Raw genomic sequence first — 17,015 nt, 5'->3', positions numbered from 1 at the left:
TTACTTCCTCATAGATTTATTTTCTAATTTCTGTGTTTTGTGTACATGAATGTTCCTCCCTGCAAATTCAGTTGTTTGTTCCTTTACTTTTTAACTTTATTCTGTAAAATATTTGTATACTGCCTTCTATAAAATGCCAAATGGTTTACAGTACACTTAATAATAATAATAATAATAATAATAATAATAGGATTTATTTATATGCCACCCAATCACTGGGAATCTGGGCGGCTTACAACAGAGGGGATAATAGACGGTTCCCTGCCTAAAAGACATGACACAAAAGGAGAAGGGACTGGTGAGGGGGAAGGGGACCAGGTCCAGCAGTTCTTCTTTCCCTCTGAGGCCTGGACCAAGGCAGATGGACTGGAGGGAGGGCTCTTCTTCTTCCAGGCTAGCCCTGATGGAGCTGGGCCTGCCTGGTCAACTTAAAAATCTTGTGCCAGATTCCTGTCTTACCACTATTGTGATGTCCTGCCAGGACTGTTTTAATCTCCCCCTGCATTTTCTTTCGTGTTGGTTCAGGCCATAGAATATTTTAGTGTAGGAAAGTTCATTGTATTAGTAGTGGGAGAAGCTATAGGATCCCCTGCATTTTTTCCAGGTTTGGTTTGCCCTTTCCCAGCATGCTATGCTTTAGCTAGAGGCTTTTTAGTTTGGAGCAGTCTTTGCTGTGAGCAGACAGAGAGCTGTCTTTTGGTGGCAAACAGGCCCAGGCAGCTGGAAAGGGCATTTCTTACACCTTAGCCATTTTAGTTACCAACAGCAAGTGAATAAAGGAATTCAGGAGCTGAAAGACCCTGCACCAGCTCCATTGAGAGAGGAGAGCAAACCAACATCAGACCCAGAAAGATGACACCCTGAAGATTGCTGAAACTGTAAAGTATCTTTTATCTAGAGCTGGGGAGGAGGAAACTATTTTTGTTCTTTAAATTAAATTTCCCCCTTTTTTGAACTTTACATTCAGCATCAGAGGCTTTTTGGGTAGAAGAGTTTGATCTCACCAGGGTACCGGCGTTGCACACCCAAACCTGCCACCACCTTTAGTTGGGTGTGTCTTCACAACTATGGTTGGCTAAAAGATTTTTACACAAACAATTATACTTTCTCAAAGGTTGTGCCCCTCCGTGCGGTCAGTGTTCTCAATCACATACACTTTTCTAACTTTTGACTGAGAGGTAGAGAGTAAATCAATTATTGCATAATAGATGTGATAAAAAATGTGGCATCATTTCCAAGTAGTAAGAGCCAACATAACTATGCTGGTGGATATTTAAACTATACTAAAAGTGTCTAGGATTGATTGTAATAACCAACTTTCTCTGGCTTTACTTCGCAAACGAAGATTCAGGAAGGACTCATCCCACGCTTTCTACAAGCGTGTTGATAACTGAAAAGGCCAATCTGAGATAAACAAGTCCAGTTGCAGAAAGCACAGCAGAAAGTCTGCTTGGCTGATGTTTTCGGGTTGTGGTTCTTTCTTCGTTGTCGTTTCTCTTCGAGACTCGTTCAGCGTGAGCTTTCAAAAAAGGCTGCAGCATCGTGGATAGTGTGTCTCCATGCCTCCCGGTGCGAGGCCAGGGCGGGCCATTGTTGGTGATCAATTTGGCTGAGCCTGAGATGTTGTTTCAGGGACTCCCTAACCAACTATAGTATCAACAAAAAATACACAGTACTATTCAAAATAGTAACACTGTAGGCTGGGAAATGTCTCATATAGCTGAAGGAAAAATCAAAATGCTTGAGAGAATAAAAACATTTCAACCAAGTTGCCTAAAATTTAATAAAGCTGGACTTTGATGGACCAGTTTGACAAATGTTTTTCACAACTTTGATGCCATGGACCAACCCCACCTCTTCTTTGATGTCCACAATGTTGTTTGTATTAGCAGGGACAGCCTAAGGAGGACGTCAGTAAAAGATCTGAATCCAGGGACAGGGGCAGAGGAGCAGGCTCTGGATTGGTTTTCACTTTTGAACCTCTTCATGGCTTGAAACTCCATGATGGTTCCAAGCCATGAAGGGATTCAAAAGTCAAAACCAAGCCAGACTTCTCAGAACTGGTGAGATGTGTTTCCAGCAAGGCACACATTCAGGGTTAAACTTCCTGCCTTCAAGAAAACTCACATGGGCAACACGCTACAGTAGTATAACCATCAGGTTATCAGAAGCAGAGTATCCTCTGTGAAGTAAGATGAATGGATCTGTCCAAGATTTCCAGGGTGTGAATGTTTTTTCTATACACTATGGCTAAATTCTCTCTCATATCCTGATAATGTGCGATTTGGAAATAACACTGTTGATCTAATTTATAAGAGATATAAGATTGGCAACTGCTACTTAAGGAACCCCAACGGCACAGTGGTTAATGCCTGTACTGCAGCCACTCACTTGTAAACCACAAGGTTGTGAGTTCAATCCCAGCCAGAAACTCAGGGTCAACTCAGCCTTGCATCCTTCCAAGATTGCTAAAATGAGTACCTAGCTTGTTGGGGACAATTAGCTTACACATTGTAAACCGCTTAGGGGGTGCTTAAGTGCACTAATAAGTGGCATAGAAATGTATTTGCTATTGCTATACTTAACCTGCGTCTTCTTGAGAGTTAAGTCCTGGTTTTGATGCAATTTGTATCTGAATCTGTTTACTCGGGATTGCAATTGTAGTGAAATAATGCACATCTAGCACTCAAAGTTGAATTCTGTACAACTCTACCCTGAAATATACCCCTGTGAGTAGGGTTGCCAGGTCGACTATACCATGTCTTGAGATTTCAAGGCCAAAGCCTAAGATGTGTGTGGGGAACATCTTACAATATGACAGGATGCAGACTGTGGTGATGTGAATGTTACAAAAGGCAACCCCTAGTAATAACCATAAACATAATAAGCATCAACCACCAGGATTGCACAGGGTGTGCTATTTAAAAAAGAAAAGCCTGGGCACATCTTTCAAGACAGTTCTCTCACCCTCAGCTTCCTCCCCCTTTCCCTGAGGATTGGAGAAGTGGGGCCAGCCTCTGAAACATATAGCATCAGGCTCTGAGACCTAATAGCTGCTCACAAATTAGTAGGACTAACTTCTATGGATTTGTGTTTGGCCCTCCACATTTGCCCCTTTGACTTTTGCAGCTTTGATTATTCACGGATTTGATTAATATGTTCTTTCTAGGAATCTCAGGGCCTCCAGGGCACACTCCACTCAAAATCTGCCAGGTGTGGTTACGGGAAAAGAGATTCCACCTCAACATTAGGAGGAACTTCCTGAGAGTAAGGGCTGTTCGACAGTGGAACACATTCCTTCGGAGCGCGACGGAGTCTCCTTCTTTGGAGGTCTTTAAGCAGAGGCTAGATGGTCATCTGTTGGGGATGCTTTGATTGAGAGTTCCTGCATGATTAGTGCTGTAAATAATACCATTAGCTATGTTTTATTTGTATGTTATAAAGGTTATAAATAAAACTATTATGATTATGATTATTGTGTTATTCAGCCTCCCGCCACCAGGGGGCGCTGAAGGGGATCGGCGCCGCCGCTCTAGGCCTCGCAGCCATCCCCGCTGCTGACGTCACTCGCGCGCGCCTCGCTGGAAGGAAGGGACTGGAGCGGCTGGGAAACGAAAGTGAAGTGTGGCGGCGGCAGCGGCGCAGAGTTGAAGGGAGTTGGTCGGCCTTCTTCGCTCGCTCGCTCGCTCGCTCGGCTTCTGGGAGGCTGGGAGCCCCTCTCCTCCTTCCTCCCTCTCCTCCTTCCTTCCTTTTGGTTCCAGCCGGAGGCCGCGCTCCCTTCCCTTCCCCTCCAGTGAGTGCCACCGCAGGCGAGGAGCCCCGAAAGGAGACAAGGAGCGAGAGCTTGGCCTGCTGCGTCGCCCCTCGCCCCTCTTCCTTCCCTTCAGACCCTTCAGACCCTTTTAGCGCCCAGCCTCCTCCACCGCTGCGTCCCCCGCTCTGGCCTCCCTCCTCGCTCCTGCCAGGGTCCTCTGTTGTGTCGTGTGCCTTCGAGCCCCCTCTGGCTTATGGGGAGGGACCCTGTCATGGGGCTTTCTTGGTTCACAGAATCAGGGAAGAGACCGCAAGGGCCCCGATCCAGTCCAGCCCCAGCCCGCCATGCAGGGACTCTCCATCAACGCATCCCCATTGACAGATGGCCATCCAGCCTCTCTTTGAAGACCTCCAAGGAGGGAGTGTGTTCCACTGTCGAACAGCCATTACTGTCAGGAGTTCCTCCTAATGTTGAGGTGGAATCTCTTCTCCTGCAGCTTGCATCCATTGCTCTGGGTCCTAGTCTCTGGAGCAGCAGAAAACAAGCTTGCTCCCTCCTCAATATGACATCCCTTCAAATATTTAAACAGGGCTATCATATCACCTCTTAACCTTCTTTTCTCCAGGCTAAACATCCCCAGCTCCCTAAGTCGTTCCTCATAGGGCATGGTTTCCAGACCCTTCACCATTTTAGTCACCCTCCTTTAGACACATGGCTCCAGTTTCTCAATGTCCTTTTTGAATTGTGGTGCCCAGAACTGGACACAATATTCCAAGTGGGGCCTGACCAGAGCAGAATAGAGTGGAACTATTACTTCCCTTGATCTAGACACTATACTTCTCTTGATGCAGCCTAGAATCACATTGTTCAGAGCAGGTTTGCCATTGCCTTCCCCAGAGGCTGAGAGAGTGTGACTTGCCCAAGGCCACCCAATGGTTTCCATGGCCAAGCTGGAAACTGAACCCTGGCCTCCAGAGCAGTTGCATCCCTAGGATTGGTGTCACCCCATTGACCTCCTCCCATTTCACACCATACAGACCAATCCTTAGCAGTGTTTTTTTTGGGGGGGGGTTAATGTTCCTCATAAAACATAATTCCTATAGATGACGCTAATTGTTTCAACAAAAAAAACTAGCCCAGTTAAAAATATACCGTCAAATTACACTCATCCCTCCATATTTGCAGCTTTGATATTTGCGGCTCTGATTATTCACGGATTTGATTAATATGTTCTCTCTAGGAATATCTAGGTCCTCCTCCAATGCAACTCTATGCTCAACTTTAACTAAAGGTTGTACTGAAAGACGTAGGGATTCCTAGAGAGAAGACTCTACTAGGCCTTTGTAGCTCCTCCAGCGCAGTTCTATGCTCAGTGTCTGTCGGACGTTGGCCACAGAGTTGAACTGAGGACCTAGAGATTCCCAGAGAGGTAAAAACATGGTGTTTTTGTTATTTGCAGTTTTTCCATATTCACGGGGGTCTTGTGCCCCTAACCCTAATGAATATGGAGGGACAAGTGTACAATATCGTATGAGCATCCTAAATGTGTTTACATACGCATAGTGAAAGTTTGGTTAAAATGTGATTTAAAAAGATAAAATTTAAAAAAGTAATTAAATTTTTTAAAACATTAAAAATTGAAATTTTAATTAAAAAACATTCTGGGGCCTCTCTGCTGTCTCCTCCCACCGGGTTTGACCCCACTCCCACCATCTTTTAAAGCAGTGGTTCTCAGCCTAATGCCTCATGTTGTGGTGACCCCCCCAACTGTAAAATTATTTTCATTGCTACATCATAACTGTAATTTTGCCACTGTTTTCCGATGGTGTTAGGTGACCCCTGTGAAAGGGTCGTTTGGCCCCCAAAGGGGTGGCGACTCACAGGTTGAGAACTGTTGGTTTAAAGCATTTTAAAGGGAGGCAGATGAATACCACAGACCGTTTCTGCCAAAAAGTAGGCGTTTGAGGAGCAGTGGTGTCACCTCCCCCCTTAGGATGTCACTTGGTACAGTCTGAACCCCTTGCACCTCCCTAGTGACACCATTGCTCTGGAGTCATAGTCCAACACTCAAACCAATACACCAGGCTGGCTCTCACAATCACTAGCCCCCCCCCCCCCTTATTATATGCCCCACTCATCTTCCCTGACAGCCCCCATGTAAGATGTCTGTGCTTCCTCCCTCCCTCCAGGACAGCGGTTCCCAAACTTTGGTCTTCCAGGTGTTTTGGACTTAAGCTAAGAAGAACTTCCTGACACTAAGAGCTGTTCGACAGTGGAAGACATTCCCTCGGAGAGTTGTGGAGTCTCCTCCTTTGGAGGTTTTTAAGCTGAGGGTGGATGGCCATCTGTTGGGGATGCTTTGATTGAGAGTTTCTGCATGGCAGGGGGTTGGACTGGATGGCCCTTGAGGTCTCTTCCAACAATAGTGGCGCAGTGGTTAAATGCCTGTGTTGCAGCCACTCACTCACAGGTTTGTGAGTTCAATACCAGCCCATGGTATTGAACTCGACTCAGCCTTGCATCCTGTACCCAGATTGTTGGGGGCAATTAGCTTACACTTTGTAAACTGCTTAGGGAGTGCTTAAGTGCACTGATAAGCGGTATAGAAATGTACTTGCTATTGCTGTGAACTTTCTGACTGTTGACCAAGGTGACTGAGGATGCTGGGAGCTGAAGTACAAAAAATCTGGAGGACCAAAGTTTGGGAATCACTGCTCTAGGAGAGTATCTCACTACACTGCTATAGGGCTATGATTCCATTTTTACTGCAATGGCTGCTTCATGAGTTTGTAGCTTATTTCTGCACAGCAGAAATAATCCAATTTGACACAGCTTTAACTGCCATGGTTCAGTGCTGTAGAATCCTGGGAACTGTAGTTTTGTGAGACATTTAGGCCTTCTCTGTCAGAGAGCTCTGGTGCCACAACAAACTACAGTTCCCAGAATTCCACAAGATTGAGTCATGACAATTAAAGTGGTGTCAGACTGGATTATTTCTGCAGTGCGGATGTTGCCCCCTTGAGGCTTAAGAGCTCTCTGGATGAAAATTCTAAATGCCCGTTCCTACACTACAAATCCCATGTTTCCACAGGAGGCAGCTATAGCAGTTAAAGTGGACTCATAGTTCTACAACTGTGTTGTGCAGTATTGGTCAGCTGCCGTTGCTCTGTGTGATAACTCTCCAGCTCCCTGTTCACCAAAGTTTGGGATTCTAAACATGTTGCTTTTGTTGTGTGCCTCCAAGTAATTTTTTACTTATGGCTTTACTTGGCAAGTTTTTTCAGAGGGATTTTTTAACACTGCCATCCTCTGAGGGTGAGAGTGTGTGACTTGCCCAAGGTCACCAAGTGGTTTTTTTATGCTCTAGTGGGGAATCGAATCCAGGTGTGTAAAGTTTTCCAGTGCTCTAAACATTACATCGTGTTGCCCCTCTGATTCTAAACATACTTCACAAGATATAAATTCTGTTGAACAAAGTGGAGTTTACTCTAGCCTAGTGCCTAAACCTCTCTGGTGAAATGCCCTGTTCTGATCCTGTCTTTAGTAATATTGCTCCCCTTCCAAGTCTGTGGTAAAAAAAGAAATAAATCTACCTTAGCTAGACATCTGAATTAAAACCCTTTGTTGTTTTGAATGCTTTGTTGTCTTCTTCTGAAAAGTGCCTAATTAAAGACCAGTTAGTTGGGTGAAACTGAGGTTCAAAACACACCTCAGAAATAATCCGGTTTAACTGCCCTGGCTCACTGGTAGGGAATTCTGGGAACTGTCATTTTGAGAGACATTTAGCTTTCTCTGTCAGAGAGCTCTGGTGGCATAATAAACTACAGTTCCCAGGATTTTCTAGCACTGAGCCAGGGCAGTTAAAGCAGTCTCAAACTGGATTATTTCTGCAGTATGTTTTGGACCTGAGTAGAAACCATGCCTATAGGGTTTCTTCACTTTCTTTTAGTTAAGCATGGCGTGGAGGACAGCATAGTCCTTCAGAATAAAGTTTTGAGGCTATATCTCAATGGCACTGTAGTATGTTTCAATGGTAATAAAGCTGAGAGCTCTTTGATTACATTAACCTGAGTTGGAATCATAAATCTATTCATCTGTGAGTGAAATGAGAATGGAATGAATCTAAGTGTGTGTATGGGTTTGTGCTGTGAAATTTACATCAGAGTGGCTGAAGAACAGTTTGTAAAATTGGCTGCAACATCACTTTCTGATACTCAGGAAAGGATAATTAGAACCTAAGAATCTTAATATTATCCGCATACATTTTTGCTTTTACTTTTCCATTTATTTAAGTTTTATTCTTTGTACAAATATTATTGGTTTCACTTGTCCCATGCAGTTCAATATAGTATAGTAGGTATTTTCTTCTGCAAGTTTTAATAACTCAGAGGATTGCAAAGTTTAGGAACAGATTGTACAGCTCTTGCTTGGTCATAGCTATTCAGCTGCACTTTTCATGCTAGAAATGATGGTTTTGATTATTAGCAATTGTATTATATATATATGAACTCATCTGTCAGGGGTGCTCTGATTATGAACACCTGCATGGCAGGGGACTGGACTTGATGGCCCTTGAGGTCTCTTCCACCTCTATGAGTCATATAGTATTATAATTTCACACTTCAATGTGTTCTGGATTCCTTATTTAAACTGGTTCATTATGTGGTTTTCAGAACACAAAAGAGATGTCAAACTGGCTATATAGTTGGGGTCTCATTTGTTTTTGGCATTCTGTGATATTGAACATGTTTACAGCTTAATCCTGATCCATATTTAGTCATAAATGACTCTACTGAATCTAGTGAAATACATAGTATTGTTTCATGTACTGTATGTTTATCCAATAATAAGTCCCACTTTAACATAACTTTCTTTTTAGAAAGTGTGTTTAGAATTGCAGTCTTGCATTGCATTTGTGTGATAGTTACTTGGATCTAAGCCTCACTGAATGTAGTGAAACTTCTGTGTTAGGCTGCATTAACACTGCAGAATGAATGCAGTTTGACGCTAATTTGATTGCTATGGCTCATTGCTATGGAATTCTGATGAGTTTTGTGAGATACTTAGTTTCTGTCAGAGAGCTCTGGTGCCACAACAAACTACACATCCCAGGGTTCCATAGGATGGATCCACAACAGTAAAAGTTGTGCCAACTGCATTCATTCTGCAGTGTGGCAGCAGCCAATGTAAATAAGAATGACGGCTGTTTTTCCCTTCCAAGTGTGGTTAGAATTATAGCCTATGTTACAAATAAGCTCCACTAAGTAAGTGGGCTGTCTTTCACATATAATGATTATTGTATAATGAAATAATATAATGAAGTGTATTCTGACTTTGCTATCTGAACCGAGAGGGGCACTGTTGAGATCATCATTCCCTTTCTTTTTTGTTCATTTTTTTTCTGGCTTATTTTCTTCATGTTTCAGACAAATAGTCTTGGATAGCTATTCTCACTCTTTTTACCCTGGAGGAACCCCTGAAATAATTTTCACATCTCAGGAAATCACCCCTATAAAAACGCTCAAAAAAGATTCCTCCAAAAAAGAATCCTCAGCAACATGTCATGGAACTCTAAGGTTCTGGGGAGTCCTAATTGAGAAACTCTGGCCATTCATATACAGAGAAAACTTTTTATTTGTAATAAACACTGTCTACAAAAGAGCTGATATTCCACACCCCTAAAGCTATATGGTGGTTTTAACTGGAAATGTATGTTCTATTTGGTTTCTTTCTTGAAGTAAAAATGAAGCGAAGAGCAGAACCTGAATATAGCAGCCCACAAAAAAGACAGAAGAAAAGGATAGAAGAGTTGGGTCTGACTCTCAGCTCCACGTCAGATGATGAAACTCAGCTTACTAATCATGCAGCTCAAGGTAATTCAAGAGGTTTCTTTGCAGCTCTCTTGTGTTCAGTATGTACTGCTGTTTTTATCCTCAAGGAGGAGAGGGATTTTTTTTAACAATTTAGAATTGTAGTTCTCAGTGAGCTGGTAAACCAGTGGTTGGCTATAATCTGCAGGTGATCCAGCCTGGATATCATTTATCCCTCCATTGAAATTGTGGTGTAAATCTTCATTTGTGGACCATTCCAATCTAGGCATTTTTAGGTCCTCCAGTACAATTCTATGGTCAACGTCCATAGAGTTGTGGTGGAGGATCTAGAGATTCCTAGAGGTAAAAAAATAGTGAGTTTTTTATTTGTGGTTTTTCCACTTTGATGGGGATCCTGTGTTCCTAACTCCAGCAAATGTGGAGGGGCCACTATATATCTAATTTTGGAATACAACATGAAATGTGTATTAGCTTTCTAAATGGAGATGCAAGATAGGAATTGGTGCTGTTACCTAGTAGTGACACCACATTTCCAGATTCCCAAGTGACCTTTCTTCTTAATGTACATGTTTAAAAATGCAGAGTAGGATGGGGGGGGGGGGGGGGAGAGGCTCTGTGGCACCATAGAACAGTGGCCAAGGTGTTAAAAATCATCCAGCTGCTGTTTCTGAAATGATTTGAAGATTAAGAAGAATATAGTAATAAGAGTAATAAAAGTAAATTCAGAAGATGCTACCTATCAGAGGAATTTACGTTCTTCAAATTTTAATTTTGTTCCCCAGTTAATGTAACATGTGAAATCAGCAGGAGAGGTTATTCTTAGTTTATTAAGTTTGGTGCCACCAGTATTCTGGTGATACTTTCCTTTCTTTCTACTTTCCAAAGTAACCCCCCCCCCCAAGTAAGCTGTTGTAGTTCAAAATCAGTATCTGATATTAATATTGGACTGAATGAGGGTGAACAAACTGAAACTTAATCCAGATAAGAGAGGGATATGCCTTGTCATGGAATAGGGATTCAATTTGTGTTTGATGAGTTTATGCTACCTTTGAAGATTCAAAGGTGTCATCCTTGAGCCTTGTTGTCCAGGTTCAGGTAGTGGCCAAGGGTAGATTTGCACAGTTATAGCTGGTGCCCCAGTTATGACCATTCCTGGGTATGTCAGCCCTCGTCATAGTGATAAATGCTTCAGTTGTGTTACATTTGAACTACTCTAATATACTGTATATGGGGCTGCCTTGGAAAAGCTTCTTGAAACTTTAGCTTGCTCATCACGCTACAGCTGGACTCTGGACTGGAGTTGTCTGCATGCATCTCTTGTTTCAGTGGCTTCAGTCACTGCTTGTATGTTTTGAGGCACAACTCAAATGGTAAAGCCAAACTATAATGCCTTATATAACTTGAGATGAAGTTTGAAAGACTGTATTCTTCCACACGAGCTTATTTTGGATTTAAGATCTTTAGAGGAAGCTCTTCTCTGGGTTCCATCATCGTCAGAGATGCATTTTGTTAGGATGCAAGATAGAATACCCGGAGTGGTTGCTAGAACTTACCATCAGCAGCAAAAGTTGTTTCTATTCAAAGAGGCTTTTGCATTTAAGATGGCTTCTTGAAAGGGATTTGACTGGTGGATGATATTGTTTTATTTGATGTGTTTTATATGCAATGTTTTAATTGTATTCTTGATTTTGTTTTAACTTTATTATTATTATTAGGTGCCTTAATTTCCATTTTAATCAAAAATCAAGATATACATTTAATAAATAAAATATAATGGATTAAAGTAAACAGTGTAAAATAGTGGATGTGACAGAAGTATGAGTCAAGAAATCTTTTGATTTTGATAATGGTGTAGAGCTGATCCTGAATTTGGTTGTACTCCCACTAAAGTAGGTTGAGCAAAGTGCAGTCATGCAAAGTGCAGTCATGTGGTTGCATTACTGCAGCTCCCATCATCCACAGTCAACATAGTCAGTGGTGAAGAATCATGGGGATTGATGTAGGGCTGCATTTTGCCCACTGATGTCCTAAAGTGACAGATGTACAGTTTGAGAATATGTCCAAAGTTGATGCTTTCTATGAAGGTGCAGGTGTTAACAGTGGCCAGAAGTGGTTTTGGCTAGCTTTGGCAGATTTAGCCAACTAATGGTTTTGGCGTTATCTGGAGAAGGCACATTTTGCTTCAGCAGTTATGTACTGATTACATTCTGGGTTACTGTCATGTGCTTTAGGTAGGGCTGTTGTTCATGACAGTTCAGAAGCTTTAGTTGGTGCAAAATAAAGCAACATAATGTTTTTTAGGATTTAGAGTGGGTTGGTGATTCTTAACCTTTTCTCTCTCAGTTGGATGAAAGATAGGAAATCCTCCCTAGAAATACATGCACTGAAAATTGATTTCATTTGCATGGACAGAATATAAAAACAAATCTTTATGCAGAACTAGGTACCTTTTTTGTTTCCCATACAAAAACTAATGTCCACTTCTTGAAAACATTTGAAGTAAATCCAGATTGTGCAAATGTTACATATAACTTCCAGCTTTTTAATGAAATCAAATGACAGTAGCCTTCGTATTGACAGTTATTATCAAGTCAAATTAAAGTTGATGTTTTGCACTTCAGTTGTAACAAAATGTCTTACAGGCCAAAGGTTCCCCATCTGTGATGTAAACAGTACTATGGTAGATAGACTTGTGTGGTTTGACGTGGTGACCTGTGTTCCTAGACTGTGAATAACAAAATATTGAGACAGTGCTGCTCAGGAAATGCTGTGTCTTTTCTCTGTTTTCAGAGTCTTCCACAAGCAGCAGTGATTCTGACACTGAGAACAATGAGAGACGCCCAGTCCTTGGCTCGTTCAGCAATAAATTCAGCGCTGAATCTCTTGTGGAGGGCACATCTTCCCGCTACTCCATGTATAACAGTGTGTCTCAGAAACTCATGGTAGGCCCAGTCTCTCTCTGGAACATGATACATAAACCAAATGGGAAAATATGTGTAGTGTCCTTGCCATATGTTTGGGAGGTTTTCCCTTTTCAAACCAAGGTAGATTCAAAGAAGTCCTTCAGTAAGGGAAGCTCTAAATTTGCATGCTCATAAGTCATGCTGCATATTGTTGAATTCCAAAAGTGTAATTATAGCTATAAGACCTAAGTAGAGCAGTGGAGGATAGGAGGCTTGGAGATGTCTCCTCCATAGGGTCACCATGAGTCAGGATCAACTTGAGAGCAGTTAACAACAACACAATTATAGCTTTCATATTAGAAGTCTGTTTCTAACTGCGGCAGATATGGGAAAATAGTTTTAAAAAATGGACATATTGGAAGGTGGTTTAGAAACGAGTGAATATTATTCTGAGTAGCACCTTCAGTTGCTACTAGATGGAAAGTACTCACTGAGCCAAACAGGTTGTATATCTCTGCCCTTCCATATGTGTTTCCTATCAGTATGCCCTTTTATCTTTTTACACATGTTTGGGCACAAGACATATGGTGTTGTTGCTGTGTGTGTGTTCAAGTTGTGTCTGACTTATGGCAACCCTTAGGTGAACCTGTCCCATGGTTTTCCTGGATAGATTTCTTCAGCGGGGGGTTGCCTTTGCTTTTCTGTGAGGCTGAGAGAGTCACCCAGTCGGTTTTCATGGCCAAGTGGGATTCAGTCTCCAGATTCATAGTCCAGTGCCAAAATGATTACAACATTGGCTCTCATAGAGATAGGTATTAGAATTAAATTGGGTTTATCAGTATAATAAACACCATTATTTTACAAGGTGTTAACTCTCTCAGCTTTGATGCTGGCATGATATGGTGCCTTAGAGATCTGAATTAGAGACATCTAATAGATGAATATAATATTTTCTTACAAGTAGTGCAGTCTTCATTATTTTCAAAGTATGTCTGAGCCCATTTCTACTGCTTACACACATGCTCACAGTGTAGGCCCCCTCATTCTTATGTTCTTTAGGTTATCAGAATTTCAAATGGATTCTGAGCTCAGTGAATCTTTGAAATAGATTTTTATATAAATGCAGTTTATTGTTTGAGGCCAGTGGGATTGTGTTGCAGTCTGGCACTGTGTGATTTAACATCAGAGATAGAGAGAGAGAGAGAGAGAGAGGAGGAGAAAGAGAGAACTTTCAGTGACCTTTTTGAAATTCAGAATATTTCCTCCTTGGCAAGCATGGAAGACTTCAGTGAAGTGTTACTTAGGTTTTATTCTCTCAGAACATCAGTTCTGACTACCCAGATTTTGTATAAAAATATAATTGTGTTTTTATAATGCCTTATAGCAAATGTAATGTCTTACTGGGCAGGTTTGAGAACTGAACATGGATCAGCAGGAAGGGAACAAAGGTGGTGAGTGATGCATGTAGAGAGAATGATACATTAAACTCAACTGGGTCACCCACATAACTGGAGCGTTCTGTCCTCCAGTTTAGGACTGACATCTTAGGCTTTGACATTTGCATAATAGGTAGAACCAGTGTAGTGTTTTGTACTCTGAATACAGCGATAAGTAAAAATGTACTTGTTGAATTTCAGCATCACACAAATGTAGTGGAAAGAGAGGAGACCTCCTTCGTGTCTGTGCATTGTAAAAACAGCTCACGGAAGACAGAAAAGCTCTGAGCTAAACCCTCCTTTTTCCTCTTCACCGAAGTGTACCATCATGAGAATAAGGGGAAAATATATCCATGTTAAAAGTTTTCATAATGATTTTTTAAGAAAAAAAGGAAGAAAAATATTTAAAAATTAGATAGAATGAGACTATAGTAGATTGATTATATCTAATTCAGAGCTTTTCTGTCTTCATGGAGCTGCTTCACAAAGACTTATCTATTGATAAATCCTTGTATTTCTTTCATAGGATGTTGAAATGCAAATATTAATTTGTTTTAGGGAAGTGAAACAAAAAGTAATTTAGTGGTACTTTGATAATAATAATTTGGCCTTCTTTCTTAGTTGCACAGGCAGAAAATTATGTTATTTTTTACATGTGATAAAAACTGAGGAGAAAAGCAATTTCTTTAAAGTCTCCATTTTCAGAGAAGGAGCTGTGCTGTAATCTGGTCTGCATCATTTTGGTTCTGAAATGTGGAAAGAACATATTGCAATCTAAGATCAGGAACAGAATAGCTGAGGTTTTGGAGAAATGGAAACTGGCTAACGTTAAAACATTGATAGTTAACCTGATGGAAAGAATAAAATGTGAGTTAGGTACACCTGATATAGATATATATCTGCTTGAAGAAAATTTTAATTTGCTGATAGCAGAGGAAGAAATTCTAGATCCGAACATTGGGGTTTTGATAACTGAGCTGAATGACTTGGAGAGGCAACTGGAGGCAGCACAGAATTACAAGATCCATATCATCACATGGAAGACTTTGAGGCATTAGAGCAATTAATAGAAAGGGACAGAGTTGTTCTTTACCTTCAGGGACAGGAGAGTCTCTGGTGATTAAACTCAGAGAGTGGATTTTTAAGAGATTTTATAGCAATAGCAGGTACAGCCCAGAATTTTGAAGCAAATCTAAAACCTCTGTTGAACAGAAGATCAGATTAGGAAAGGCAGGTAAATTTAATTTCCTAAAATGGAGTCTCCCAACAGAAAGCTGAATGAAATTTAGTCCTGACAAAAAATGTTGTTAAGCCAAAGATGATGATAGTTCGCTGAGCTGTAAAATTAAGACAAATACAGACTTATCTAGGATAGCATAAAAACTGGGCTGCTGCGTGGTATGCTGTAGCATTGAATACAGTTGCTAAAAAAATAGTGTACACTTGCTGTGATAATGAATCACAATGCAGAAGGGTGTTATGCATTTCCTCAGAAAGAAATAGAAGCCAAAGGAACCCAACAGATGGTTTATATATCTAGGAGAGGACCAGACAGTTTCAGCTTGCCCCTGAGGTAATTTTGACACTTCTGGATCTACTTTTGTCTCCACCTCACCAAAATTGTGATGGGGTAAAAGCTGGAAGTGACTAGAAATCTATTGGAAGTCTTCCTTTTCATAAAGCAAGACACTGTACCTTGCTTTAGAGCAGAGATAGGCAATTGTGGAGGGCTATGGCAGGTGGAATTTAATCAATTTTTACTGTCTTGCACTAGCTGTTGTACGTTTCTGGTGTGTGAATTTATATGAGAATGAAAAAGAGATTAAGAATCAGTCTGTAGTCATTACCATAATCTTATCCTGTTCCAATGCATTCTGTGTCATCTGCCCAAAGTTTTTAACACTTTATGACATCTTACCAAAGTGATATACAACAACAATAACAACAACAACGGATATCTGTCCTTTCTCCCAGTTCAGGAATTAAGGCAGTTTACAACAGTTAAAACACAAAGAGATGAAAATTACAACATACAAAGCTGAGATTAACTATCAAAAAAATTAAAACTTGTTAATCATAAGCCATTAAAAGGAAAAATAGCATATAGATTCCAGCACATTATGTAAGGTCCTTTCCCCTTGAGCAATCAGCCTTCTCAGGCTTCCCCAAACAAACAAACAAACAAACAAACAGAAGGATTGCTTGGGGAAAGCTAGCAAGAAGTGTTCCAATCTAACTTCTCTGGGAAGGGACTTCCAGAGCCTGGGAGCATCCATCAAGAAGGCTGTTTCCCATATTCCACCTGGATGTACCTGTGAAGGTGCTGGGACAGAGAGAAGGGCCTCCACAGAAGATCTCAAAACATGAGTAGGTTCATATGGGAGATTATAGTCCTTCAGATAACCTGGAGGTGAACCCTGTAAGGCTTTAGAGGTCATAGCCAGCACTTTAAATTGTGCCTGGAAATGGAGTAGTAGCCAGCAAAGTTGTTGCAACGTGTACCCTGTAAACAGCCCCAGTAAACCCAGGGCATTAATGTATTTATTGAATAGGATGGGGGACAGAACTGAGCCCAGAGTGGACCCCTCTGGCCAAGGGGTTGAAGTGGTTCCCCCCAGTACCAGCTTCTGGATCCATGCCTCCAGGAAGGAACAGAGCCACAACAAAATAGTACCCCAGGTCCCATACAAGCAAGGCAGCCCTTAAAGATACCATGGGTGAAAGTCTTAAAAGTTGCCAAGAGGTCCAGCAGAACCAAAAGGGACATATTCCTCCTGTCATGTTTCTGGCATAGGTCATCCATCATGATGACTGAATAGCCAGGCCTAAACCCATATTGAAATGATTTAGATAATCCTGGGACTAGATGGCCACCATACATTTGCCCACAAATAGAATATTGGAAATTGTCCACTAGTTGTCCAGTACAGTTGGATCCAGGGAGGACCTTTTCATCAATAGTCTTAGAACAGCCACATTTGTCGTGTTGGAACTCTTCTTTGTTTTAAATAGGCACTGACTATTCCTTCAGAAACAAATTTTTCATATATTCGAAAAAGGTGGATATAATCAGTATACAAGAAACTAGAAT

General features: G+C 41.3%; 1 protein-coding gene across 3 annotated transcripts in view; it reads left to right on the top strand.

The window, feature by feature from the left end:
- Positions 1 to 3,583: 3,583 nt before the first annotated feature.
- CMTR1 (cap methyltransferase 1) overlaps positions 3,584 to 17,015 on the top strand; it is an 88,486-nt gene continuing 75,054 nt past the window's right edge. For 2 of the 3 annotated variants that reach the window (XR_016281702.1, XM_089529605.1), the window contains exons 1-3: positions 3,584 to 3,793; positions 9,493 to 9,627; positions 12,376 to 12,527. Coding sequence is in view for 2 of the 3 variants with exons in the window: in XM_089529605.1 (XP_089385731.1) it covers positions 9,498 to 9,627; positions 12,376 to 12,527 (282 nt within the window). In the remaining variant the exon portion in view is untranslated. The remainder of the gene's footprint in view (positions 3,794 to 9,492; positions 9,628 to 12,375; positions 12,528 to 17,015) is intronic. The other variant, XM_089529607.1, reaches the window with a different exon arrangement.

Source organism: Sceloporus occidentalis, unplaced genomic scaffold (genome assembly GCF_023333645.1).
Source record: "Sceloporus occidentalis isolate IW3139 unplaced genomic scaffold, rSceOcc1.0.p SCAF_6, whole genome shotgun sequence".
Taxonomy (NCBI): Eukaryota; Metazoa; Chordata; class Lepidosauria; order Squamata; family Phrynosomatidae; genus Sceloporus; species Sceloporus occidentalis.
This window is presented reverse-complemented; position numbering and strand designations above follow the sequence as displayed.